This window comes from Solanum tuberosum, unplaced genomic scaffold, assembly GCF_000226075.1.
Source record: "Solanum tuberosum cultivar DM 1-3 516 R44 unplaced genomic scaffold, SolTub_3.0 scf00648, whole genome shotgun sequence".
In the NCBI taxonomy this organism is placed as follows: domain Eukaryota; kingdom Viridiplantae; phylum Streptophyta; class Magnoliopsida; order Solanales; family Solanaceae; genus Solanum; species Solanum tuberosum.
The window spans coordinates 60,590-74,095 of record NW_006239559.1 but is presented as its reverse complement, the minus strand read 5'-3'; the positions used below and the strand labels follow the sequence as shown (position 1 = coordinate 74,095).

Sequence of the window (13,506 nt, the reverse complement as noted above, 5' to 3'; positions counted from 1 at the left end):
TAGTCATTGGATTCTTCAAGAGAGTATCTTTTAGATTCAAACCTCTCAGGAAGAGTCACAAGAACTTTCTCCATGATTTGTTTTTCTGTAAATTCTTCACCAAGAAGTCTAATGTTATTAACAATTAAGGAGATTTGATCAGCATACTTACTAATTGTTTCACCTTCCTGCATATTCAAGGACTCAAATTCCATTTTAGGTTCAACACTTGCATTTGACGTGTTCTAACGTTGTCTTGTTATTCTTCTTCCAACCTACCCCAAGCCTCTTTCGATGTTCTACAAATCATGATTCTGTAAAACACAGAATCTGCCACAGTATTCTTCATAAGCGACTAGGCTTTAGATTTATTTACCTTCTCTTTGTTGTTAGGTTTGATTTGAGCCAAGGTAGGAATTGTTGGTAGAACAACAGGTGGTTTATCTTCTGTTACAGATTCCCAAAGTTCATAGGCTTCCATAAAACCTTGCATCTTGATAGACCAGATTTGGTAATTTTCACCAGTGAAAGTGAATGCTGGATCTAAAGGTAGGTTGTTGGATGTCATATTGTGTTGTAGGTTAAATTTTTTTGGTCATGTAAGATCAACTTGAGGTTCTGATGCAACTGTTAAAACACAAACACTCAAGAAACAGATTTGAAGAATAAAAATAGAGTGAACTTATGAAATTCCAAAAATGCATTAATTTGCAGAAGATCTGAATTTATCCATGGAAAAACCTAACCATTTCCTATCTAGTAACCACTTACAAAGTGGATGTTAAAACTGAATAAGTACATGTGCCACTAACAATCATAAAAGGGGCCACTAACTTCAAAAAGTTAAGCAACTAAAGTTGACTAAGTCTAGCTAGAAAATAGGCAGCACTAAACTGAAATAAGTAAAAAATAGTAAAAATAATAAGTTGAAAAAAATGTCAATTGTATAATAGCAAGAACATGTTCCCCGACTTTGTCTCCTTCTAGGTATTTGTCACAGCCCAAAAATAGAGGTCATAATATGACACATATTTCGATTCCACCAATAGGTATGACAATCTCTTATCCAAATTATTAATTATTTAAAGAAAAAATACAAAGCATAAGTAATTAAGAAGTGTAAATCGAGTCTCAAATTCAAACTTTCAAAAATCAAAATAGAATGTATAAATAATAAAGTCTACAACACCAAAATCTAGAGACACGAGTCAAGCTTCTACAATAACATGGATAATTTCTCCTTCTCTTTTACATTATGAATCATTTTTTCTACTCGTAGTGAGATAAAATTAGCTAATTCAAACGAGGCTAGGATACTAAAGATAAGCGTATGAGTCATGCTTCGATAAAATTAATACATAAGAAGGTAAATACTAAGAATTGAACACAATGATTTTTTACATAAAACATGTGATTTATATGAAACATAAATAAAAACATAAGGGAATAAATTAAATAAGAGAGTGAGGATAAAAAAAAAAATTGATTCTTGAAGCAAGCAAATAGAGAAATCAAACTAAAACTAATTGTTGCAGTTGTCTTTTACAGCTACATGACCTAAATTCAAGCTAAAAGATGACGGAGGGCAGAAGAATGTTGAGGAAGTGCACACCACAATAAATTGCTATATTTTTAGCCATTTTTTTGTTTCCTAGTTTGTTTAAAACTCTGTTAATTACTGTTCAGTATTAGTTCCTCAATATCAGCAAAAAATAACTTAGTTTTAACAGATTTTTTAGCATTACTTTACATCATCCTAGTTAAGATACGATGTATTTATTCAGTCTCATTTAACAATACAAATCACTTTTCCTTTTTCTTCTTCAATCAGTTCTTATTCTCCTCTATTAAACACAAACATTGGTATCAGAGCCCTTTAGCTCTTAAGGGACTTCTAAGAATTTGTGAGTTATATTGAGTAAAACCCAAACCTAATTAAACCATTCCATAAAACTAGCTTTGCTCTGCTAGTTTTTATGAAGAAAACTAACAGTTTTGGGTTGTTAGGATGGAAGCCTACATTGATATATGTTATCTCTGGGAGGCAGTAGAGGAGGATTATGAAGTTCCTCTTTTACCATGCAATCCTACAATGGCTCAGATTTAAACTCAGAAAAAGAAAAAGACCAGGAAGTTGAAGGTGAAGGCATGTCTTTATGTTGTAGTATCACCTACTATTTTTCCAAAATCATGACTCTTAAATCAACTAAGGAAATACGGGACTTTCTGAAAAAGCAACATTATGGAGATGAAAGAATTCGAGGCATGAAGGTCTTAAACGTGGTTAGGGAATTTGAACTGAAAAAAAATAAGGAATCTGATACAATTAAAGAGTACTCAGATAAACTTATTAGTTTGGCTAATAAGGTAAAGCTACTTGGTGTCGAACTTTCTGATACAAGGATTGTGCAGAAAATCCTTGCTACTTTACCTGAAAAGTTTGAAGCAACAATTGCTTCACTGGAAAATACAAAAGATTTGTCAAACATTGCTTTGGCGGAACTTTTAAACTTCTTGCAAGCACATGAACAAAGAAAAATGTTAAGGAACGAGGAAATTGTTGAAGGAGCTTTGCAAGCAAGGCATCAATTCAATGTCAGAGGCAAAGGTAGGAAGCAGAAGTTAAGAATAGCTATCCTACATAAATAGAAGTTTCTGCAACTGATAGCAATTCTAGCAGCGACAACAAAAGTGGAAAATATCCACCATGTCAGCATTTTGGGAAGAGAAATCATCCACACTTCAAATGTTGGAAAAAACATGATATGAGATGCATAAATTGTCATAAACTTGGTCATTCTGAGATTATTTACAAAGAAAAAGGACCATTACAATTAAATGGAGCTCAAATTGCAGATAGGACCATAACAATTAAATGGAGCTCAAATTGCAAACGAACAAGAAGAAGTTCAATTGTTTGTGGCTACTTCTAATCAATTCTTTGTGGCTACTTGTTTTACAAGTAGAAGTTCAAGCGAAAGCTGGTTGATGGATAGCCGTTGTACAAATTATATGACTCATGATGAGGAGATTTTTAGAGAGTTAGAAAGATCTGCAATCTCTAAAGTCATAATTGTTAATAGGGATCATCTTCTAGCCAAAGGGAAAGGTACAATAGCTATTGAAAGCTACTCAGGTACAAAGTTAATCTAATATGTACTTTTTTTTCCTGAACTTGATCAAAATTTGTTCAACGTAGGGAAACTTTTGGGAAATGGTTTTAATCTTAAATTTGTGGATAAGAAGTGTGTAATCTTTGATCCAAAGGGCTAACAAATCTATCAAGTTAAAATGAGAGGAAAGAGCTTTTCCTTTGATCCAATGGAGGAAAAGTTAGCTGCCTATTGAGCCAAGAGATGACAACAAATATATGCTACAAGAGATTAAAATATTTTCATCACAGGGAACTCTTGCACTTGTTGAAGAAAGACATGGTTTCAAGGACTACCACTTATGGAGGATGAGCAAGCAACTTGCAACACATGTCAATTGGGAAAGCAAAGTAGGATGCCTTTTGCCAAGGCAGCCCGGAGAGCATCAGTGAAGCTTCAGTTAGTCCATACTGATTTGTATGGACCACATAGGACTGCTTCTCTTAACGGAAGTTAATATTTTATAGCATTCACTAATGATATGACACAAATGCGTTGGATTTTTATATTCTCATGTTCAAATCTGAAGTACCTAAAGTGTTCTAGAAATTCAAACTTTGGTACAAAATCAAAGTGGTTGCAGGATTCAAATGCTTATATCAGATAATTGTACCGAGTACATATCTGATCAATTTAAAAAGTTTTGTGAAAATGCAGGAATTGAGCATCAACTCATTGTTTGAAATACTCCACAATAAAATGGTGTCAGTGAAAGGAAGAACAGATCGATAATGGAGATGTCAAGATGCTTGTTATGTGAGAAGGGCCTACCAAAAAACTTATGGATAGAAGCAACTAACACTGTTATTTTTTTTTTTGATAAATTGGTTTCCTACAAAAGTCGTGAAGGAATAGACACCTTTTGAGGCATGACATGGGTATAATCCATCCTTACAAAACTTAATAATCTTTGGTTGTTTGTGCTTCTCACATATTCCACAGGTTAAGAGGGACAAGTTAGATAAGAAAGTTGAACTTGGAGTCTTTATTGGTTATAGTACAATCACCAAAGCTTATAGATTTTTCCAGCCTCATACAGAAAAAATTATGGTAATCAGAGATGTATTTTTTATGGAGAATAAGTAATGGGACTAAAAAGAAGTTAACCAGAAGCAGATCACAAGAAATCTAATAGATTCATATGAGAACATTGATGATCAATATGTGAAAGGAACAAGGTTGCACTCTGACATATACCATAGATGCAATGTGGCCATTTTGGAGCCTTTTAGATTTTAAGAAGTCGTTTCGGATCCCATGTTGAAAGCTGCAATAGAAGAGGAGCTTGCAATTATTGAGAAGAGCGAGACCTGGCAGCTTGTGGAAAACCCATAACATAGGAAGATCATTGGTGTGAAGTGGGTTTATCACACGAAATTGAATGTTGATGGATCTGTTAAAAAGCTCAAAGCAAGACTTGTTATGAAAAGTTACTCACAAATTTTTGGAGTCGATTATTCAGAAACCTTTTCTCCAAATGCTAGGCTTGATACTATAAGGTTGTTACTAGCTATTGCTACTCAAACAGGTTGGAAAATCTTTCAATTAGATGTCGAGTCCATTTTTTTAAAATAGTTTTCTACATGAGAAAATTTATGTTGAGCAACCTTAATGTTTTTTCTATAAAGGGACATGATGACAAAGTGTATCTATTCAAGAAAGCCATTTATGGTTTAAAACAAGCTCCAAAGGCTTGGTACAGTCGAATTGATGATCACTTGCAAGGCTTAGGCTTTAAGAAAATCCTAAGCGAATCAACTTTATATATTGAAAGAAGAGATTCTAGTATTATGGTTATATCACTTTATGTTGATGATCTTCTTGTAATAGGCAACAACCTTGAAATGAAAGATGAATTCAAGGTAGAGATGAAGAAAGTGTTCGAAATGACAGACTAGGGAGAAATGTCTTACTTTCTTGGAATGGAGATTTGTCAAACCCACAATGAAGTGTTCATTTGTAAAAACAATATGCAAGGGATACAATGAAGAAGTTCAAAATGGAAGATTTCAAACCTATGAACACTCTAATAAATCAGAAAGAAAAGCTGATTAAAGATGATGGTAGTGACAAGGTTGACGAGGCAAGTTATAGAAGTATGGTTGGATGTCTCATGTATCTCACTGCCACGAGATCCGATATTTTGCAAGCAGTAAGTGTCTTATCTAGATTTTTGAATTGTTCAAGTGAAATGCACATGAAAGCAGCCAAAAGAGTGATAAGGTATGTCAAGGGAACTTTGGAATATGGTGTTAGGTTCAGGAAAAGTTACAACTTCAACTTGCAAGAGTATTCTGCTAGTGATTGGGCTGGGTCAGATCATGACATCATAAGCACTTCAGGTGATTGTTTTATTCTTGGTTTGGGATGTTTTTCATGATTCTAAAAGAAGCAAGGTATCGTAGCACAGTCAAGGGAACTTTGGACAATGGCGTTAGTTTCAGGAAAAGTCAGAATTTCAACTTGCAAGGGTATTATGATAGTGATTGGGTTGGGTCAAATGATGACATTAAAAGCACTTCGGGTAATTGTTTTAGGCTTGGTTCGGGATGATTTTAATGGTGCTAAAAAAGAAGCAAGGTATCATGGCACAGACAACTGCAGAAGCTGAATTTAAAACTGTAATATCAGTTGTTAATCAAGCTCTTTGACTAAGGAAGATTATGTTAGCTCTTGATCTTGAGCAACAAGAAAGCACGAAAGTGTTTGTGGAGTATCAGACAGCCATGGAAATTTCTCATAATCTAGTTTTTCATGGAAAAACAAAATATTTGAATATCAAATTGCAGTATCTCAAGGAAGTGCAAGCAAACAGAGAGGTGAAGTTGGTTTATTAAAAGTCAGAAGATTAAAATATTGATGTTCACTAAGCCATTTCATGTTAATATGATTGAATTCCTTTTAATGCAGCTTGGTGTCACGCCCCGAGCCTACACCCTGGACATGGTCGGCACTTGAGAACTATCGTTGGTCCACAAGCAAACCCTTGGTCTGACTGACTAATTAGCGGAAGTCTTACTCAAGAAAAATGGGGACTCCAACTACCAACAATTAACTCAAAGCATCTCAACAATAACCCAACTTAGTAAATGTCTGAAATACTTAATTAAACATAACTAAGTGACTCAAAGTCTCAATACATCAACACAGGAAATAGGGAGAGACTCCTCAACTTCTAACTATATAGAAAGCCTCTAAATACTACGAAAGCTATCGGGACAGGATCCTCGACAACTCAACAAAACAATAATGATAGCGTGAAGTCCTCCTGAAAGTAAGGAGGCTTACCAAAACTAGCTGGAATACATATGGTATAAGCAGAGCGCCTGTTGATGACCCTGAAAACCTGTATTTGCATCAAAAAATGATGCAGGTCAAATGACATTAGCAAATTGAATGTACGATCATATAAGGGGAAAACTGAAACAAATATAATTGAACTAATAACATGCAAGACAATACTCACCTTAAACACAACTACAATATAAAAGAAATAATAATAAATGCAATATTTAAAGCTTTTAGAACAAAAGATATAAACTCAAATGTATAAAAATACAATAACATACTCTTTATTCTTATTGGGGAGATTCTCTAACCGACAACCATCACTATGAGTTATGTGATGATACATCGTCTCGCCCATGCTGCCAGAACTGTCCTATACCTTGCCGTAGTATAGAACACCTCAACTAAGTGGATCCACTAAGCTATGCTTAAAAGTAATAAGGAGTTGTCTAAAAAGTACGGTCCCTTACCTATGTTGGTGAAATGGTTTATAAGGAATGTGAGTTGTCTGAACTCATCCCCATATCAGTGCTCAGTACTACTCCCAATAATATATAACTCGTGCTCAAATTTATCAAACATAACTCTTTCTCAATTGGAGGTAGTTACTCAAACGATCCTCTTAAAAGAGGTAATACTCTGAAACTTCTCTAAACTCATAAACTCATTCAGAAATTGATGTTTCTCTCTTTTAAAGGTAAAAGTGTTACACTTTGGAATACTTAGTTCCCTTATACTCATTTTGAAATATTAAATATAACTCCTCTCATTCTCATACTCATTTACTAAAGATTTAGTTCAAAACTATAGTTAATTGCAAAAGAGTTCTCTAATTTGAGTCAAAAGAACCTCTTAAACTTTACTTAAATTTTGAACTATAAATTAAATTAAGAGATGTGATCAGGATATTCAGGATTTCTCAAGGATTAATAAAGACATTAAGAGTTAATATCAAGAAGAGAGCGACTATATGATTTGAAAGAACACATACAGGATGAAGAATGGAGAAGAAAAGGGTCAGGCGACCCTGGCCTAGTAGTGGCGCATCGTGCTAGCCTCAACAGTCTCGAGGCTGCTTTGGGGCACACTGTAGGCACAGGTCGCCAACCCCAAAGCTGAAGCATCAAGTTCCTAGCCCTTTAGGGGGGATCTGCCCCACCTCGAAACCAGATTGTTGACGAATTTTCTTGTTCAATTTTGGATCCTAACTCATCAAAAATCAATTGTTTTCTTCCAAATTTACTTTGATTCATAAACCCAACACAAATTCATTGAAATACCACTCAAATTCTATCAAGAAACACCACTTATTCACAAGACCCTTACCTCAAGAACACAAAACCTCCAATGTTAAAGAATGAGGCTAAAATTCAATAACTACTCAAGAATATTTATATAAACGATGTCATAGACGAATTAATGGAATAATTACATGTTTGGCGTGAGGACGAACAAGTCCATTACTATGGAAAACCTCACATACTAGAAAAAAAATGATTATTCTTGGCGAAATTCCTCAACCCTTGAATGAACGCTTGAAAACCCTTGTTTCCTCTTCTTGAAACTTCGCCCTAAAATTATAAGTATTTAGGAATGTGAAAAATAACTTAGCATCTGATTAGACCCGTAAATTGGGTGAGAAAAGCGTGTTCAAGCCTAGTGGGGTAAGGAAAATACCAAAATTCCCATTTCTCAAATGGATGAAATGCCTTAACTAGAAAGGATTCACTTAAACAGCCATAACATTTAACTCGGAGATCGATATTTATCAAACTTCGTGGTATTGGAAAGAAGACTCAAAGACCTTCCATTTGATATGTGATGGGCCACCTAACTCTTTATGTGCTAAAAAATATAGTCATTTAAAGTTGGTCCAAAATTAAAACTGATGGAAATGTGATTCTTCAAATGAAAGTCATTGAGTAATCTTTCCAACGCCACCAAGTTTGCTAAATTTGAAGGTTAGAGTAAAAAATTATGATTATTTGAGTGAAGCCTATCCAGTTAAGGCTTTTCATCCGTTTGGGAAAGGGGTACTTTGGTCTTTTCCTTACCTCATACGACTTGACCACATTTTTCCTCACCCAAGTTAAGTGTCTAATCAGATGCTAAGTTATTTTTCACGTTACAAAATGCTTAGAATTTTAGGTCTAAGTTTCAAGAAGATGAAAAGAGGGTTTCCAAGCGTTCAATCAAGGGTTAAGGAATTTTTCCAAGAAAAAGGGTTCTTTCGAGGTATGTAGGCTTCTCATAGTGTTGAGTTTGTTCGCCCTGATGCCAATCATGTAATTTCATTCCTCAATTTGTCCATGAGATTGTTTATATTGAGATTCTTGAGAAGTTCTTGAGTTTTAGCCCCGTTCTTTAACAATGGAGGTTTTGAGTTTTGAGGTGAGGATTTTGCGAATGAGTGATGCTTCTTGATATATTTTGTGTGGTATTTCATTGAATTTGTATTGGGTTTATGAATCAAAGAGATTTTGGAGGAAATCATTCGATTCTAGATGAGTTAGGACCTGAAATTTGACAAGAAAATTCGTCGGGTTTCTAGGCAGAGGGGTGGAGCGTCGCGCCAGCCATAGCGCCAAAACTATGGCCAGTAGTTTGGGTTCTGTTGCGCTGCGCCAACAGTGCACCCCAAACACTGCTCAGTAATTTGGGGGATGGCGCCCTACGCCACTCAGTGCACCAGGGTCGCTAGGTCCTTACTCTTCCGTCCTTCTTTCCATATGTGTTTATTCAAAACATGTGTACGTTCTCTTCTTTATATGAACTCTTAAAGTCTTCTGTAATTCTTGAGAGATCTTACATGTCTTAATTCACATTTCGAATTAAACTAAAGTTAAGAGGAAAGTCAAGAGGTCCGTTTGAGTCACTTTGAGAATTCTTTAAATTGATTATAGTTTTGAACTAAATATTTAGTAAATGAGTATGAGAATGAGAAGAGTTTTCTTTCATGTTTCAACATGAGTATAAGGGAACTAAGTATTCCCAAAATATAATACTTTTACATTTAAAAGAATGAAAACATTGATTTCTAAATGAGCTACGAGTTCAAAGAAGTTTCAGAGTATTACCTATTTTAAGAGAGTCTTTTGAATAATTACCTCAAATGGAGAAAGAGTTATGTTTTAAACATTTGAGCATGAGTTATATAATATTGGAAGTAGTATTGAGCACCGATTTAGGGATGAGTTCAGACAACTCATAATCCTCATAAACCATGTATGCCAACATGGGTAAAGGATCATACTTTTTAGATGATTCCTTATTGCTTTTAAGAATAGCTTAGTGGATGGATCCACTTAGTTGAGGTATTCTATACCCCAGCAAAGTATAGGATAATTATTGTAGCGTGGGCAAGACGTTATATTATAACATAGCTCATAGCGATGGTTATCGCTTAGAGAATCTCCCAAATAAGAGTAAAGAGTATATTATTGTATTTTATACATTTGAGTTGATATCTACTATTTTAAAAGCTTTAAATATTGCATTTCCTACTATTGCTTTCATATTGGAGTTGAGTTTGGGGTTAGTATTGTCTTCCCACGTAATCGGTTCAGTTAACTATTACTTTCAGTTTTCCCCTTACATGCTTGTACATTCAATGCACTGATGTCATTCGAACTGCATCTTTTTATGATGCAGATACAGGTATTCAGGGTCATCAACAGGCACTTCGTTGATACCTTCGTATTCCAGTACGCTTTGGTGAGCCTCCTTGCTTTATGGTAGGTTCCACATTTATATTTCAGTTTGGTTAAGATGTTGTCGGTCTTATGCCGACATCTATCGTAGTATTTAGAGGCTTCATAAACAGTACTAGTTGAGGAGTCTTTCACTATTTCCTTTGTTATGTTTTGAGACTTTGAGTTGCTTTGAGTGTTTCAAGACATACTTTGGGTTAAGCTGTTGTTGATACCTTATGAGTTAAATCATTACAATTAAAGTTCTTCTTTTGTTGAGTAAGTCTTCCACTGAGTAGTGAGCCAGGCCAAGGGTTGGCTAGGGTTCGCTTAGGGACCAGCGATGGTTCTCAAGGGCTGGCTACATCCAGGGTGTAGGTTCGGGGTGTGACAAATACTATGAGAAACCTCACATACCCTGGAAAGAAAGATTGTTCTTGGTGAAATTTCTCAACCGTTGAATGAATAGTTAGAACCCGTCTTTTCCTCCTCTTGAAACTTCGCCCTAAAATTCTAAGTGTTTAGGAATGTGAAAAAATAACTTAGAGTCTGATTAGACCCCTAAATTGGGTGATAAAACGTGGTCAATCCTAGTGGGGTAAGGAAAAGACCAAAATACCCCTTTCTCAAACGGATGAAATTTCTTAACTAGAGAGGCTTCACTCAAACAGTCATAACTTTTTATTCGTAGCTCGAAATTTAGTAAACTTGGTGGCATTGGAAAGAGGACTCAAAGGCCTTCAGTTTTATAGGTCATGGTTCACCTAACTCTTTATGTTCTAAAAGATACGATTTTTTGAATTTGACCCAAAACTAAAATTGATGGAAGTTCGAGGTGTTACACTTGGACTATGTAGTTCTTGAGCCATGAGGAGTGTGACATTTGTCTTCTAGAATTATATGACCTAAATTCAAGCTAGAAGATGACGTAGGGAATAAGAATATTTAGGAAGTGCACACCAAAATAAATTTCTATATTTGAGCTATTTTGTGTTTCCTAGTTTGTTTAAAACTCTGTTAGTTATTGTTAAGTATTAGCTCCTCAATTTCAACAAACAATAACTTTATTTTAGCTATTTTCTGTTTCCTAGTTTGTTTAAAACTCTGTTAGTTACTTTAAGTATTAGTTCCTCAATTTCAGCAAACAATAACTTAATTTTAGCATATTTTTTAGAATTACTTAATATCATCTTAGTTAAGTTGCAATGTATTCACTCAGTCTCATATATCAATATAAATCACTTGTCCTTTTTTTCTTCAATCAATTCTTATTCTCCTCTGTTAAACACTAGAACTAACTGTAACACCCCGTATTCTACGTGTATTAGTTCTATTTATATGATGCCTATAAATTGCCTTGTGGTATAGTTATGGACTCGGTTTCCTATGCCATTGGTGACAATAGAAAAGGTTTAAAGTGAACTATTTGTGGATTTTGATGCAACCCGATTAAGTTGACGTCGATGGAAGTATTTCAACTTGAGATCATAATGTGGTATTTGAGTCTACATTTTAAAGTGACATAGTGTATATAAGTTTTAAGTTAAGTTAAAGGTATTAAGGTCTAGAAATGGAATAAAATATTGAGGTGCTTACTTGACTTAACTAAGGTAGTAGGTGACAAGTTGTTGCATCACCTACTTTAACTTTTTGACTAGTCCAAAGGACCAAGTAGGTGCATCACCTACTAAGACTCTTTTGACCATGTTATTGGGCCAAGTACACTACACCTACTTGCATTAATCTGGCCCAGGTTGAATTGAAGAATAAGAGGAAAATTGACAGCCAAGGCTAAATCTTTCCAAGCCCACAAGAAATAATTTGAATGGACAAGTAGGTGCATCACCTACTTAAATGTGTGGACTAAATTAAAGACACATGTTGGCTGCAAATGAAGTACAAGAAAGGTGGAAAAAGAGAACTTATTAAGGCAAAAAATCTGATACAATTATCTCATTTTCCTCTTATCCAAATTTTAAGCTCTAAGTTCATATATTTCTCTCTCTCAAGATGAAACAGCCACCCAATATTCCTACTAGGGTTCTAACTATTTTTGCATCTTGTTTCTTCCAAAGCAGCCACAAGATCACCTTCTCTCCTCTATTGTTTCAAGTATATTGGATTATTCTTCAAGGGGAGTGAATTAGAGATAGCTATATATGTTGGCAGCGAAGGTTCTGCCACTCCCTTCCAAAGATTAAAAGAATGTTACAAAAATAGTAATTGAAGGAGAATAACAGATTTAGATAACCAAGGTAAGGGCACTGCCACAATCACTAATTATTAGTTTATTTGAGAATTCTAGACTTACTTGTTTATTGCAACTCGTGGGATGGTGATTGAAAACCATAATTCAAGTCTTTTGATTATTTTGAGTGTTGAGGACTGCTATTGTATTGATTTGTTTATGGGAGGTCATGGATGTACTTAGAGAATGATTGCGGAAAGCTGTAGGGGGTAAATTTATAAGCTATGGTGATGCACCATTAAATTAAAGTTTTGGTAAGCTCACTGCCCGTTCCATGGGAAGGATGTTTCGTGTAAATAACTATAACGAACATAATTTGTGAAAGAAAACAATCAATTAGAAGGATTATGGGTTGGCTGCCTGGCTACTGTTTTGATGAGTTGAAATATCCGGAGTTGGTTGGTAAGCTGCTAATATTAGCCTTAATGATTGGTTGTTGTAGGTGAAGACTATGACGTTAAAGGACAAGATGACACTTCGTAAGCTATATGAATTGGGAATTGAGGTATGTAAGGCTATTCGATTTTCTATTTCTTTGGCATGAATCCAACACTTGCAATTACAAAAAAGTAAGATTTCTAAGTGCCCTTGGTAGTGACTGATCCATAGTTGCAGTTCCTACTCCCTAGAGCATTAAAGTGAGTACTCTAATATGAGTTTATCACTAAATGTATGTGCTTACTCTACCAAGTATTAGCATGCACATAACCTAAATTACACATGGTACATATGTTTATATGTTGGATATACAATCTGCCCCTGTCTTGCCAACTTGCTTCAATTGTCTATTCCATCATATATGTCATATTTTCACATGTTCATATGTTCCCCTTATTGGTTATTACTCCCATTGTGTTAGACTATAATATTACCTCACAAGATCCCTACTTGCTCTATTGTACATTTTATATGTACTTACTTGGAATATGTATTCGTCCTTAAGTTGAATCTATCCACATTCTCACTTGGTTCCACGTTCATGTAAACCTTGTATTTGATATTACTTAGTGAGTATCTGGTATCATATAGAGTTCAAATCTCTTGGCTGAATGTTAAATGTCTTCACTTGATATGTGCTTTAATTTGAGATGTCAAAATGCTTACTGAGTCATATAAGCTCCTAAGTATTACGTTGGTGTCACATTTACTT

At 34.9% G+C, this 13,506-nt stretch overlaps 1 protein-coding gene across 1 annotated transcript; it reads left to right on the top strand.

Annotated features, from left to right (window-relative positions):
• The first annotated feature begins 5,115 nt into the window (after positions 1–5,115).
• LOC107058769 (uncharacterized mitochondrial protein AtMg00810-like) lies at positions 5,116–5,511 on the top strand. Its single transcript, XM_015304901.1, has one exon. The coding sequence runs from the start codon at positions 5,116–5,118 to the stop codon at positions 5,509–5,511; it is 396 nt and encodes a 131-aa protein (XP_015160387.1).
• The last annotated feature ends 7,995 nt before the right edge of the window (positions 5,512–13,506 follow it).